The sequence below is a fragment of the Haemaphysalis longicornis genome, unplaced genomic scaffold (assembly GCF_048455015.1).
Source record: "Haemaphysalis longicornis isolate Haplotype H1 unplaced genomic scaffold, Haemaphysalis longicornis Haplotype H1 scaffold_4, whole genome shotgun sequence".
In the NCBI taxonomy this organism is placed as follows: domain Eukaryota; kingdom Metazoa; phylum Arthropoda; class Arachnida; order Ixodida; family Ixodidae; genus Haemaphysalis; species Haemaphysalis longicornis.
The window spans coordinates 54,582,640-54,598,454 of NW_027526361.1; the positions used below are offsets into that span (position 1 = coordinate 54,582,640).

Sequence of the window (15,815 nt, forward strand, 5' to 3'; positions counted from 1 at the left end):
CCGGCTAATAGTGCTTCGGCACTATAAAGTTTGTAATAAACCAAACGCGCTTCCCGAAATAAGCTAGGTTCCATGCGAATGAATGAATGAATGAATGAATCAATCAATCAATCTATCAATCTATCAATCTATCTATCTATCTATCTATCTATCTATCTATCTATCTATCTATCTATCTATCTATCTATCTATCTATCTATCTATCTATCTATCTATCTATCTATCTATCAATCTATCAATCTATCAATCTATCAATCTATCAATCTATCAATCTATCTATCAATCTATCAATCTATCTATCAATCTATCAATCTATCAATCAATCTATCAATCTATCAATCTATCAATCAATCTATCAATCAATCTATCAATCTATCTATCTATCTATCTATCTATCTATCTATCTATCTATCTATCTATCTATCTATCTATCTATCTATCTATCTATCTATCTATCTATCTATCTATCTATCTATCTATCTATCTATCTATCTATCTATCTATCGTCAAAATGGAAAGGAAAGACCACCAGCACGCGTAGTTTGTCTCACCTAAGGGTGGACACCGGAATGCCTGCTGGTGTGGGGAATGGGGAACAGTGACAGACAGGAAAGGGAGGAGAGAGAGAGAGAAAGGGAGGATACATATATACTTATATACTGGACTAATAAGGACATATATGTACAACATATACAAGTCTAAACGCTAGGAACACTAAGAAAAAAAGAAAACACATGACACACACAAAAAGAAAAAACCACGGCCACAGCTCAGTTTAACTGGGTGGGGAGAAAGCGGAAGGCCGGGAGGAGTCCCGAGGCGTCCAGGTAGTACCCCAGGGCCTCATGAACTCCGTCCTGCTCTCTGGCACTGTACGGATATACTTGCACAAATACACTATGCACGAATACATGCGGATATATTTGTGCGCTTTCGGGAGCCTTCGGCCAGTGCCGCCTAACTGTCCGGCATGTATGCTGCAGCTAGCAGTTAGCGTCCAGAAACTTTTTTTGTCACCGCATTAGTTGCTGCTACCTTTTCGGTGCATTTGAGAAGAAAAAAGAAACCAAGACGAAGCCGTACCTGCAACTGCCGTCATTTTCACTACTCGTCTATAGTTTATTTTTTTGTCTGTGTATTGAGTACCATCTGAAGCTACTATAAGCACACCACCAAAGCGACGTTCACCAGCGTTTCGTAAAAAATGGCGGCCTGGCACTACCTCGCTCTTCCTAACGTAACTTAACCTAACCTAACGTAACCCAAAGAACAAAGTAATCGTATAAAACATGAAAACCTAACCCAACTAACCAACCCAAGCCATAGAAATTATATATTAAACTAAAGATGAAAAAATAAATGAGGCAAGAAGCAGAATTGGACCACCACCCTTGATATCAGCAGACTAAAACGCAACTTCTACACCACAACGGCAGACGCTCTCTTTCGTCGCAGCCATAGCAATAAACGTTCGAATGTCGTCGGACGGCACACTAGACACTCCATTACTTTTTAAACTGTTTCAATGGTGTAACGGAGGCGCCTGCGGTTCTTCCGTAGGCTGGAAAAGCACCCTGCGCCATCCGGAGGCCGGCCGTGTTGTCTTTAGGATACCGCACCGCTCCCTGTTGTCTTTAACGACCTTGTTTCGTTCGAATCAACTCGCAGTCCTCCTGAGGCGGTGTCGGACGGGATAGTTTCCTTGTTTTCTCTCTTCTCCCGTCTCACCCGCGCTGTAGGCGCATCTGACGCTTACAAGACGATGGGACAAGTAATGATTCCATTCGAAAGCTGTAATTATAGAAGAGGAGGTCTCTGTTTCCAGGAGCGAATTCCTGCCCCGGCCTAATTTAGTGCGCTCACCGTAATCACTTCGCGGCAAATAAGCAACAGCAATTTCGGTGATTTGAAATTATTTTCAACCTTCCGAAGCATCACAAGCCCTGTACCCTCGCTCTCGACATCAAGAGCGCGTTCGATAACGTTTCCCACGACGCCTTACTAAACAGCCTGGCCACTCTCCATGTTGGGACACGACTATACAACTATGTGAGAGCCTTCTTTACCAACCGCACCGCTACAGTGGGGATCGCCCACTTACGCACACCCTCCTTCCTAGCGCTCCCCCGAGGAACACCACAAGGTTCCGTCATTTCTCCTTTACTATTTAACATAACTCTCAAAGATCTGCCTCCGCTATTGGACACCGTCCCATCCCTCCACCATGCCCTATTTGTAGTCGATCTCACCATATGGACAAACTCAGGTTCTATGGGCGAACAAGAATCACTCGAACAAGCCATCGACATAACTAACATAACTAAATCTCTCTAAATGTGGCCTTACCTGCTCCCCGGAAAAATCCGCACTGTTAACCTTTCAGCAGAGAACTCGGGAACGACACACGGCGCCGACGCCGAACCCGGTTCTTACTATACAGACTCGCCCAGTTCCTGTTGTAACCCATCCCAGGGTACTCGGACCAACAATCCCTCGAGCCTTCTCAGGCTCGCACACCATCTTGGGACTTCAACGCACAGTTACTCAATTGTCCCAACTAGTTAAGCGATTACCCAACAACGTACTGGTCTCAAAAAAGCTGAAACTGCCCGTCTGGTTCAAGCTTTCCTCATCAGTCGCCTCACATACGGAGTTCCTTACCTGTCCCTCAAACCAGCAGAACATAAGAAACTGAACACTTAATTAGACAAGCGTACAAAACTGCACTCAGCCTCCCCACTCACACCTCTACTGATTTGTTCTTGCGCTTGGAAATGCACTTGGACAGAGCTTTGTGAAGCTCAACGAACTTCGCAATTTCAACGCCTCAAGCTTACGACCACTATAGAACTTTAGCTCGGCTGGGCTATCCGACCCCGACTCAGCCTCACCACCTGACACGCCTCCCTCCGCTACTGCGCGCTCGCATTAAAGTCGCCCCGCTACCCCGAAACATGCACCCAGGTCTCCATGACGGTCGTCGTACCACGCTAACCAACTACATCCGCACCCACTACCAGCATCTTCTGGATACGCTTTACGTCGATGCATCCCCCTACCCCAACCGATCGACTTACGCCGTCGCGACTGTAGATAGCCAAAAACGTACGCGAGCCTCAACACAAACTGAAGCTGAAGAAATAGCCATTGCGCCTTGCCTTACCTCCACTCGTCGCGACTACGTGACAGTAATCACGGACTCGCTGGAAGCCTGTCGACATCTTCAAAAAGGTCTACTTCCTCGCACTGCCCTACGCATTATTGAACACTCCACTTACCTCCCTGAGGAGTGCCACATTTTATGAACCCCTGGCCATTGTGGGTTGGCCGGCAATGAAGCGGAGCACGACGCGGCCCGAGAAGGGGTACACCGGGCCATTGCCCCCGACCCCCCTCCTCCCACCCTGGATGCCCACCCCCTACTCACCTACAATGACATTCTCACACACTACAAGCTCTTTCGTCGCACCTTCCCGCAACCTCACCAGTCTCTAACAAAAGCTGATGAAATCACTCTCCGTCAACTTCAAACCCGGTCCTTCCTTCACAATACACTTTGGCATTTGATCTTCCCCACCTCTCACGCACCACATTGCAAGTTTTGCCCCGAAAGGGTACTCTTTATCACATAGTCTAAGAATGCTCCCACACACCCGACCTCCCTCCCAATCCCCACTCCTCCCCTTCACAGGGGGCGGCGCAGCTGTCCAGCTCTGAACCCGGCTCCCAGCTTAACCTGGTGAGACGGGCCCGGACTGCCAGCCAGAGCCAAGGACTCCTAGACTAAGGAGTCTCCCCACTGGTCTGCCTCCACACATGGAGTCGGACTGGGCTTCAATAAAAGTTTTATTATTTCTCTCTCTCTCTCTCTCTCTCAACATAACTAGAATGCAGGAAAGAGGGTGAAATGAAGTCAACGCCATCATCATCGTCATCGTATTCTTTCGTGAAACTCATTCCGTAATTGGGAATTTCAACCCTGCATTGCACTTTCTGAGCCCTACATTAATCGCATCACCAACGCGTTGGGCCAGTAATTACCACCGGTTCCAGAGGCTTCTGACTCTACCCTAGTGGAGACGCAATCAGGCATCGTCGCTCATCCCCCTTTTCTATTTGAGTACCTGGTCCTTGGAAAGAAAATTCCATCACACCTACTAAATCATTTCCCTCCAAGTCTCCAGAGTTCCCAAAAACCATTTCCCGCTCCGGTACTTTAGTTAAACGCATACACCATTACACCCCGGAATGCGTACAACTAATGCCCGGAGTGAGTCGAATATCGGGGACAAACCTTTAATTTAAATTAACATTGTCTCGCCCTTTTGTTTTCTTTGAAGTGGCTATAAGCTGCAGTCGTGTAAAGGAAAAACATGCGGGTACGAAGCATTACGGCTACTTTTACTGCTCTGGCTGCACATAGAACCACCGCCTGCTTCGAGTTCTCTTCGAAGTTGGAAGTTTGAGAATAACATTCTTACGTGGCATTTACTACGGTTCTAGGTTACTAGTTTACTGCACCTCATTGTTTATATCTCCGATAAGCAATAGCGCGTTGATTTTTGTGCATTTTGAGAGAGCTATATGTATTGCTAACATAAAACAGGCATTGTAACAGGTTCTTATTTGAATTCCGCTGTTTGGGTCAGATGTCACGCATATATTGATGATCATTACATTCTCGCTCGGCCACACAGGCGCCTATGCACCCCCCCCCCCAACACACACACACACACACACACACAACATATCTGGTTATCCATGCGCTAAAGTGGCCATCGACCCTCAACTTCCCCCTCAGCTTAAAACATGACCTTCCCACCTTCAAAATCCCTGTGTACGGAGCACCCCTCCTCGTACAGAGAAATTAAATTACCTAGAGGCAGAATAATTGTATGAATGATATTTTTTGTCTTTCGTATCATGGAGAATAAAGCTTAAAATAAAAAGCATTAGTGCGAAACTATTTTAAGAACACAGAATATTGTGCGGCGCACGTCGGGATTAACTGCGTCTTCAGCGAAGACCGCACGTGTCGTTCACCAAAGGAGCGAGCAACCTGCATCCGTAGGCGGCAGCGAAATCTGGTACCCGCCTCATAAACCAGTGCCCCAGGTGCAACGTTTCGTTGTAACCCGCCCGCAGATGCCGCGAGCAGATGTTGCTCACAAAATAGACCATATAGAAGATCTGACCGCTGGAGAGCTCCACACCGTGCCACGACACCACCCTAGAGTTCCACCACGAGCTCTTAACGGCATCGGCGGCCGATTGAATCGAGAGCAGCGCGTACTCTAGTCCGGTCGCCTTCGTTCCCAGCCGGTTGCTGGCGCAGGTCTGGAAGCGGCGAAGACGCCTGCGGCATTCGTCACTGACGTTGGTCTGCGCGAACACCGCCTTCCAGATGGCGTTGGCGACGTGAACGCCGATGAGCGCTGCGCTGGCGAAGGCGTCCGTGTCGTTGCCGGCGTGCACCATGGAGTAGAGCGCACCCGACACGTACAGGGTTTCGTTGGTTACCATCGCACCGACGTCGTAGAGCCCGTTTCCCAGTGTCCACCAGGTGCCCGGACTGATGGCGCCTCGTAGCGAGGCGAGCAGATGGGCGTAAGCCCTCGCGGAGAGGGCGTTGTTCCAGTAGACCGGCGTCATGACCGGGGGTGTGTTTAGAGGCGCCTCATCCATCACGTCGGAGAAAGGCCTCAACCTCAGACGTTCCAGGGAGTCTTTCACAATGTTCACGTCTCTGTTGATGAGGACAATCTTTCTGACCTGGTCCACGATGACGGCTTTCACGAGGCTGACGACCTGACAGGGAGGGAAATACGGAGAGAAATCGCGGTTACAGTTGAACGCTGCAATGCAAATTTTGCAGAGTTCAACTGTAAAGCTACATGCGCACTGGCGTCACACTTGCCGTGCCGCCCTGCCGACGGCCGCCAGCGCCGTCGCGCCGCAGCCTTCACCCGCAGCGCGGGCGACGCCGCTGACGGCCGACGGCAGGGCTGCACTAAAAGTTCGACGCTAGTGTGCACCTACCTTAACGCACTCCCCATTATCGATTTGCCAATGACTGTGCGCACTACCTACGTCAGTTGAAAAGTAGCAGCTATTTCATTGTGAGGGAATAATTTTGTATCTGAAAGCTCCCGCATCACTCTTAGCAAACTGAACTCAAGATATTCTTTCCTGTGAACCAAAAGTATTCTTGCTATTGGTATTAGGCGTTCATGCTGAAATCACGTATGAGGCAGCGCAGGATGATGGGGGATCGATCTCTTTTGAGGTAAAGAGATACCCGGGTAAAACACGTTTTAAGAAAACGCTTAGATATTCGGACGACAAGAAACGACGTGCAGGGAAAGTTCACAGTACATGTGCCTTAAAGATCATATGAAAGAATTTCCAAGAAAATACAGTTAGTGTTGGTTTATACAGTTTCTCGCGTGCTCATTTGAAATATCACGCTGAAATTTGTCATAGACGAGTCCAAATGGCATATCATTCGCAAAAAACATTCTCTCCGATTAAGTAGACAAGCCCCTTCTCTTGGAGGCCTCTTATTGGCCTCCCACCCTCCGTGATGGCTGAGAAAAGCACAGCAAAAAATCAGTCGGTAGCTTCTCCTGCTTTTATCCACTATTTATCACGCAAGTTGTGTTTGCACATGACTATAATTTCATTTGGTAACTGTCTAACTTAGTATTTCACGTATCTATAGTATTTCACGTATCTAGAGCTATAATTTCATTTAGACGAGCAAGAACATCAAAGGAATGATGGTCAGCACTGTTGGCCTAACGGGTTGAGTTATAAAATGTCTAAATATTGCCACAAGCGGAGAACTTAAATAGTATTGTTACGTGTCGGCAGAACAGAGGAGACGATCCATGGTTGATGGTGAAGTGATCTATTTACACAGAGATGCGATCGACGTATTTACAGTATGTAGTACATACATGGCGGTCATGACATAGCCTGAGCCAGGCTGCGTACTGCCCACTCCTTCATCATCGTCTGAGGTTGAAAAAAATGAGCCTAAACTATTGTAAACATCTAGCATGACTTGTCATAACGCAACGTTTTATAACCGATTTACGGCACGAGAATATAGCGTTGGTATGCGGTAGACACGTTTCAAAAAGGGCCTATGTCCCCTGCAGATGTAAAAACGAACGAACGAACCCGGCTGCCAAATTTCCTTTGTTCGTTGGCTTCTACGCTCTGCCGCGTCTAGGCCACGTTTTTTGTACGTTGCGCAATCACAGCCTCTTTGTCCCGGTTGTCCCTTCAGGGGCGTCCTCCGGTTTGGATTTTTTCTGTTCTTGTGCTCTTGTAGCATGGTCGTGCCCAATCATTGAGGCATTCGTTGCTCTGGTCGGTAGGTCTCTTCGTTTGCGCATTGCGCAGTACATACTTTCGCAACCCAGCAGTCTTTCCTCGTTATAACAGACAAGCCGGCCAGTGCGGTAGTTCAGAGAGTGATTATGTCACCTAAGACAAGCGTCTGCAGGAAATTCGAGAGAATAAACTGTCGGCCTCCCCTCATTACCGCTAGGGTTGAACATCTATAGCGAGTAGGACAAGCGCAGCACGCCTGCTTCGTGCTCCCCTTGTTTCAGCCCGGCAACAATTTATCAACAATTGATTGATTGATTGATTGATTGATTGATTGATTGATTGATTGATTGATTGATTGATTGATTGATTGATTGATTGATTGATTGATTGATTGATTGATTGATTGATTGATTGATTGATTGATTGATTGATTGATTGATTGATTGATTGATTGATTGATTGATTGATTGATTGATTGATTGATTGATTGATTGATTGATTGATTGATTGATTGATTGATTGATTGATTGATTGTAGGGTTTAACGCACCGACGCAACGCAGGCGATGAGGCGCGCCGTAGTGGAGGGCTCCGGATTAATTTTGACCACCTGGGGATCTTTAACGTGCGCCGAAATCTTGAACACACGGGCGTTTTTGCTTATCGCCTCCATCAGAAAAGAGCCCGGTGCGGCCGGGAATCGAACCCGCGACCTCGTGCTCAGCAGCACAATGCCTTAGCCACTGAGCCACCGCGGCGGGTAATTTATCAACAATTGTTTCCTGCGGAATTTTCTCTCATTGAAATTTGGCTGATACACAGTCTACAAGAGCGAGAAGTGTTCTTGTCGGCCTATGCAAGAACGTAGCAAAAAGAACACTATTTGGAGACTAACACTAACGAAGACTATTTGGAGAGAGTGATTAGAAAGCTGTGTCAGAAAGTCAAGACCTAATGTAATGGTGCTTCCATAGGCAGTTCATCAGTTTGAAGGTCCGGCCCACCAGTACGCAATCTCAGGCAAATATTGTCTTCTCTGGTATGCATATACTTCAAGGTAACTACAGTCGTCTTCCTAGATGCCTGACTTGATCAAATTATTTACCTCTCTGTTTTAGCTTTTGCAAGAAGCTGGAGACCTATCAGACGGAAGGAAAATACAATCAGGATTGAAACTGTTTTTCGCAGACAGCTGGGTTATCAAATGCGGTACATATCCACTAAGATTGTCGTTGCTTTTTTTTATATTCCTTCGGTAGATGCTTTTTTTTTTATTTTTGCTGCGGCATAAAAGAAACGAGTCAAGCCCAAGTATACTAATATTCATCTGCATTCCTCTCTTGCGTAAGATACGCTGATGGTCGTTGATGTAAGATAAATAAAGCTTAGGTGAACCTCCTACTAATTCAGTCCACTTAGCCTATCTATGCTGCCCTTCAGAGCGGCCACTTCGGCTTTCACCACCGTATACGCTATAAAATGTCAGGGCATGATAATATCACGCTAAGGAGCTCGAACCGATTCTTATTGAAGTTCATGCATACTTTTCAAGAATGAAATAAAAGCGTTGAATAACAAAGGAACCGAGTAGCACTTCTTCACCGGTAAACCTCCAGCAGAAACACTATAGGAAAAGCCAGGCATAGGCGGGTGTGCGTGCCGGAAGTCCTATTCTGACGCATTTTTGGTCGGTTTTTAATTCCCTGCTCTCGGTTAGGCGGATGTGCGTGCCGGAAGTCCTATTCTGGCGCATTTTTGGTCGGTTTTTACCTGCTCTCAGTTCATCCTGTGCCCACGTGGCGCGGAGCACGGCGCTCTTTTGTATGCCTATCGTGCTGCCTCTAGAGCGGGCACTGCAAACGTATTTCGTCTAATGAAACTATTTAGCGGGTTTGAGATGAGGGTCAACTTTCCTGTTACTTTTGCAACCATTTCACTTTCCGTTTAAAAGCGCTCACACTCGGTGGCGGAGAGTACTATAAACCAGACGAATGATGTACAAATCGAAAACATAAATGGCCTATTAGGGCCAATCAAAGCACAGAAAGAAACACAGACATGGTCATGTGGCTGTAAAGGATGAAAACAAGAAATTCGGGGGAATTATATCAATCCAGCAAGCAAGAAATAAAAAAGGAACACAACATGGAGTGCGTCGCTTATTGAGGCCAAGGCTGATTTCCTGGGAACAAGGACCTGTACGAGCAAATAGTCTTAACAAAACGAGACGTACGCATACGTGCTGTGGCAAATAATCCCGAGACAAGTTCACACATAGTACTGGAGTATCAAATGGAGAGACCGTACTCTCGTGAATTACAGGGCTTTACAGATGTCGGTAGCGTTAACCTGCCCGCACAAGGGTGATTAGAAACACGTGAATAAAACCTTGGTTTAAGAGATAGAGAAGCACAATTGGTGAGGCCGTCACAACCACAGTCAGAGCACATAAGTAAGAAGGAAATATGAAACTTAAGTTAGAAGAAGTATATGATCAGAGCATCGCTTATGGCTGAAAAGGACAGCAATAAATTATAGAAGTCGACAAATGATTGGTAATGAGCAGGGAAACTGTTTGACTTATTTTTCCTACGTTTGCCTTCCATTTGACTTATCTTTCCTGTCATTTTCTACGAGGCCGGAGCATAAACACCCGTGAAATTGCATGCTCGAGTATTGGCAACTACAGAAATCTCTCCACCACCGAGCAGCCACGAGGGTGCCTTATAACCCGTTTATATACGACAATCAGCTTTCAGGATTTGCAGCGTGTTGTGGAATATTTTACTGATGCATCATCTTTTGCCGCGGTGAAAGATACACGCGATGTTTCTCTCCTGGCTATTCTTACATTTTAATATTTTCTGCGGAAGCCTTTCACCCCGCCCCGCCGCCCTCAACTGCTATAAAGCCACACGAAGGTGCGAGCGTGTAAAGTAATATAAACGCGCTGCGTGGGTGATTTGCGGTGTTTCCACTGGGGCAGTCTAGAACCCCAGGTATACTTTATTAAACCGCAGCCCCACACTGCGGTGTACTTCACCGACCAGGGGAGCAATTCTCATTTCTGTCCATTTCACGTTCGTTTCAAAGTGTCCACTTCGAGTGAGCTCTGGTTGGCTGAAACCGGGCGACGCGGATGTGACGAAGCACAAGCAAGATTGCCTATTTGTCTGCCAAGACTGCCAAGATTGTCTATTTCTGTCCACGTCATTTGTCAGAGGCCTCGCAAGGGCAACTATATGCCACGACTGAAACGGACGCAACTCAGTATACAGTTAAACCTGGATGTAACGAAGTTGACAGAAGTTTGCAGTTTGCCGTTACATCCAGGTTTTCGTTACATCCAGGTTTAGTTAAGGCTTGCGTGAATGAACTAGAATGGAACGAGAATGCCAGACGTCAATGATAGTGAACTCACGCTTCACAGATTTATTACACAGTGAAAAACTGCGGCATTTGCGCCTGCTGCTTTCTCACGAGCTAAGGCACTTACACGGCGCTCCAGGGGAGCGAGGTCACTTACCCCGCACTCACAAACATAACTTCAATATCACGTTTGCCTTTTGACACTTTTAGATGCGACGGCATCTCATTCACTCGCCTTGTCCCTCCATACGGCGTTGTCGTTGTCCGTCCACACCCCTCCCCCATTCTCCTCGCCGCGCGAGCTGCGCTCTCCGCCACTCACCCCCTCTCCTCTCCGATAGCGAGCACTCTCTCGCGAGGGGCATTGGATTGGATTCGATTGGCTTGGCTTGGCTTGGATTGAATTGGATTGGATTGGCTTGGATCGGATTTGGATTGGATTAAAGTGGATTGTGTTGGATTGTGTTGCGTCATAGCCGCGCCACGTTGCGTCATAGCCGCGGCAGGGGGTTCACGGCACGTTTCACGCGATGGGAGAATCAACCTAACGGAAACAACAACGGAACCCCCTATGTGTCGCATCTACACAGGGGTTCCCGCGAGGGGATGTGGGAGTATTTCGTTTCAAACGCGTCTCAAGGACCAAACTTATGCTGAAAGGGCACGTTTTCGCAAACTTGATGCTGTTTTTACACTCAAAATTGCTGAACGGGTGCTAGCTGGGGTACTGTAGCGCGCGGCGACGGCCGGCGAAGGACGATTTTTCAGTCAAAGTGCGGAAAACAATGACTGATCAGCTCAGCGAGTTCGTTACATCACGGTCAACCGCCGCAGCGCCTTCGTTACATAGAGGTCGCAAACAAATGGGCTTCTACGGCGGTGGCAATGGGGAATTGAAAAACTTCGTTAAATCCAGGAATTCGTTACATAGAGGTTCGTTACATCCAGGTTTAATGTACGTAACTTCGCTGCCGAAAACCTCAAATTTCGCTAACTGAAAGTGTCACAGCTTTTCTTGTTCGCCAACATCACGCATGATACATTCTGCGTTAGAAATATACAGGGTGTCCCAGCTATCGTGCACCAAGACTTTAAAAACATCAATGGCTTTACTCGAACGAAACCTAGCGCATAATGTTTCCAGTACAGTGGAGTAGCGCTCTGCAATTTTTCGTTATTGGGATAATTAATTAATTATTAATACGTAATTGATTAATTAATTATAAGTAATTAGCTGACTCGATAAGTACTGCCCTAATCCTTTAATTGTCAATGAGACCTTTGTAAATACCCACGAGAAGAATCTAACTTCGGCATTTTCAGCGACGAACTAATTGCGAACTCATTTATTCAGACTGATAAAGAAACCCCGCGAAATATGATAAACACGTGACGGCGCTCCCGCGCGCGTCATAAACCAGCGCCCACAAATAAAATGATTGAAAACAACTGCTTTGTCTTTCACACGTCTGAAAAGACAGCGCATCACCTTGATAAGAATATGCATGGAAGGAGCAGCAAGATTTGCGGGTCGCATGCGGCAGATAACGCACAAACTCAGTCGCGATTTCTTCTTTTCTTTTCTTTATTTCTGGCTAACTCAGAGGCAGCCCGTTTCAGGGCACTGCATTACGAGGCGCGCGGGAGCGCCGTCACGTGGTATTTTTCATATTTCGCGGGGTTTCTTTATCAGTCAGAATAAATGAGTACGCAATTAGTTCGTCGCCGAAAATGCCGCAGTTAGATTCTTCTCGTGGGTATGTACAAGGGTCTCATTGACACTTTATTCGTTCGGTCAGTACTTCTCGAGTTAGATCGTTAATTACAATTAACTAAATCTCATTAACGAAAAAATTACTGACCGCTACTTTACTGTACTGGAAACATTATGCGCTAGGTTTTGTTCGAGTAACGCCATTGCTATTTTTTTTAAATCTTGGTGCATGGTAGCTGCGACACCCGGTATACACCATACGAGCAGCTTAGGTGGGCTGTGAGATCTTCCCATACTATGGTAGTGCGCGAAGCGATAAGTAGGCCTCGACATTATATAGTTTTAAAATAGCCGGACGGGACACTTACCTGGGAGAGGTGGGCGTTTCGATGCAAAGACCTGAGACGGTGCGACGTCGCCACGGCCCAGAGGGCGCGAAGGGACTCCACTTGGCGTTCACAGTACTCCATGTTGGTTAGCGACTCGGGCGGATATTTGTTCAAGACGAACTCCATCTCGTACAGCCCCTCCATCGACTTCACCACGACGTAAGCGACCGCAGCAGAAGGACTCTGCGAAGCAGTCACTTCTTCTAAGGCACGCTTTGCGCCAACGCTTACGTTCGCCGTGAGCTCGCTCACTGGCTGCATGGCGCCTGCAGAAACCAGCAATGGCTTCCAGAGGCTTAACAACAAGGGTACGTCCAGCTCCTTCAAGCCTAAGACGCTCAGAAGCCTGCTCGTATCTCCGCATAGGCCCCTCGAAAACGAACGCGTCAAGTTCCCCTCGACGCACTTGTACACTCTAAGCACATCCTCCAAAGTTGTCGTCGTTCTGAGGATAGGGTTCAGCGCCTGGAGGAGCAGCTGAATGTCGTACTCGTTCGGGCGGTTGACGGCCAGGGTGGAAACAAGCAGCGAAGTCTGCCCTTTGCCGGGCCCGCTGGCGAGGGAGACATTCACGGCAACCGCGAGGCCGTAACGCAGCTGCAGGCGTCCCACGAGCGTGAGCATGTCGCGCGGGGGCATGGACGCACTCACGCCGAGGGAGCGTACAAAGTGTCCGACGGCCTCGGTCGGCGTGAATCCAGTGTCGACGGCCGTCCTGGTACAGCTGCTGTAGAAAGCGTGCAGCGCCTCGGCGGCCGCGTCCCTGGGGGTGCCGTGGAGCGTCTCCGAGACCACGTCATTGAGCAGGCTTTTCAGCGCGATGTCACGGGGGTCGACCCCGGCGCGCTGGAAGCAGCAGTAGTCGTAGAACGAGGTGCATGGCTCGACACTGAAGTTGGCGCCCTGCGAACGCAGTAAGAAGGGCAGGCGGTGCTAGCTATATCTTCGAGGAATTTCACGAAGGAAGTGCGCTCGCTCAGTGCGATTTTACTAGGAAACGCTGCAGGCAAGTGTGTATGTACAGCAATGGGCGTAAGTTTCTGGTCCACGGGGCCGGTGTCCAAACCTAACCGCTGCACCGTCTGGTTGTCGGGAGCCTGCTGTCGAGACCATGGTGAGAAGACATCATGACTTCGCAATCTAGAGGCCAAATCATAAAAATAAAAACCAAAGCTCACAAAACTCGCAGAGCTCACAACTGCTGGTCAAGTGATAGGCGGGCGGTGGTCCTCGCTTCGAAGCCCGCCAGCCTTGCGTGCGTCTGTTCAATGCCATATGCAACACGCAGCCTGGGAGGCCGTAACTCACGCTGCTTCAGGGCACCTCACAGCTGGTAAGGCATTAGCCCCTACACTATTATATGAAGGGAAGGCACCGCGCCAACTGCCAGAAAAATGCAATAAGCAATGGAAAACATCGCTCACGAGTTTAACAAAACTGGCAAAAGGTGCGGACTAGGTGCGCCCAGGGCGCTTGTGCGTAGCCCACACTACCAAATGAAATGTCACTACAATTTTCCAGGTGAGAGCGTTACATGTCCTGTTATTAAAAAAGGCTCCGTCCTCGTTGTCATCTGAAATATTGACATGAAAATGTCATTCGGCGCACATCGTATACAAAGCAGAGGAGCACGCGCCTCCGTTGCTAGGAAACGCCGGGGCATGCGCTTCAGAGCCACGTTGAGGAGCGTGGAGTTCTCTTGTGTCGTGGTGGCCGCAGCGGGTTGCCGGCGTGGCTCGCCTGCTAACAAAAAGAACACTGTTCGACTGCCGCTTTCCTTGATAACACCCCTGGTTAGGCCTATTTGGTTAGGTTAAGTGGCCTTCGGACATACAAAGGTTTTTTGCTCCAGGACGTTTACTGTGCCCCTTGAGGAGTCCTGGCGCTAGATCACGGGAATTACCCGGGACACCACAGTAGATTGATTGATTGGCCGATGTATTTATATTATTATTATTATTTTTAACATTCATTACTGTTTGGTTGATCGAGTGTTTGATTGATTGATTGTAGGGTTTAAAACACCGACGCTACACAAGCGATGAGGCGCGCCGTAGTGGAGAGCTCCGGATTAATTTTGACCGCCTGGGAATCTTTAACGCGCGCCGAAATCTTGAACACATGGGCGTTTTCGCTTTGCGCCTCCATCAGAAAAGCGGCCGCCATGGCCGGGAATCGAACCCGCGTCCTTGGGCTCAGCAGCACAACGCCTTGGCCACTGAGCCACCACACGATACCGCAGTCGCAGCCCCGCAGGTAATACATGTAGAAACATTACCCGAAAATATTTCGCCCTCGGAAATGCAACACTTTTGCATCCACGTAGCAGACTTAACTCTCTAGGGAATTTGGAATTTTGAGAAATAGGTATATTTCTTTGCCTTAGTGCTGAGACCCGCACATGGTGCCGGCGCGGCTTATCAATATTGCACGCACGCCCATTTTGTCTGCCATGACGATGGCTTCGTCCTCCAGTAAATTGGCGCCAGGGGGAACACTGCCGCGCACCGCCTTTTCTCTGAAAACTGCGACACTCACTGCTCCGCTGGTAAGGTTTCGCGCTCAAGTGCTAGTTAGGCGAACGGCTTAGATGTCTCGGCAAACGCGAAAAGTGACCTTCGTCGTCGTCAACACGAATGGCACCGAAATCACCACAGCTGTGAAAAAAAAAGCACTTTTGGTGTCCTGTCGAATTTGAACTCAGGTCCACAGCAGAAGTGCGTTACCGCTGCGCAAACTCTACACCCTGCCGGAGGGAGAACAATAATCAGCTTGGTGGTTGCAGGCCAGCGGGACATTTTAACGTGACGGCACGTGAGTGGAACATGTGCACGCGGAGGAGAGCTCTGACTGTGTAGAAGCGGCCGCGTGAATTGCGGCCAACCTGCCTGTCAGAGTAATTAGCGTCGAAAGACCAAGAAATGAAAGTGAAGAAATGTGTTTGGCGAAGCGCAAACACAACGTAGCACTGCACAAGTCTTTGGTAATCACTAAAGCTTTCGC

At 48.2% G+C, this 15,815-nt stretch overlaps 1 protein-coding gene and 1 pseudogene across 2 annotated transcripts in view; one reads left to right on the forward strand and one right to left on the reverse strand.

The window, feature by feature from the left end:
• Positions 1-15,815, forward strand: part of LOC144179753 (neuronal acetylcholine receptor subunit alpha-7-like) — a 106,448-nt pseudogene that overhangs the window by 28,895 nt on the left and 61,738 nt on the right. The window lies entirely within an intron of this gene.
• LOC144178657 (uncharacterized) lies at positions 5,017-14,184 on the reverse strand. The gene is made up of 2 exons (XM_077706663.1): positions 12,792-14,184; positions 5,017-5,808 (listed from the first exon to the last, which is right to left on the reverse strand). Exons 1-2 carry the CDS (start codon positions 13,449-13,451, stop codon positions 5,017-5,019), a joined length of 1,452 nt encoding a protein of 483 aa, XP_077562789.1. The 5' UTR covers positions 13,452-14,184.

Excerpts from the sequence above, each read along its gene's own strand:
- LOC144178657 (XM_077706663.1), bottom strand. The coding sequence starts at position 13,451 with ATGCCCCCGCGCGACATGCTCACGCTCGTGGGACGCCTGCAGCTGCGT. Across the intron at positions 5,809-12,791 it reads GAAACGCCCACCTCTCCCAG|GTCGTCAGCCTCGTGAAAGC; the intron begins GTAAGTGTCCCG and ends CCTCCCTGTCAG.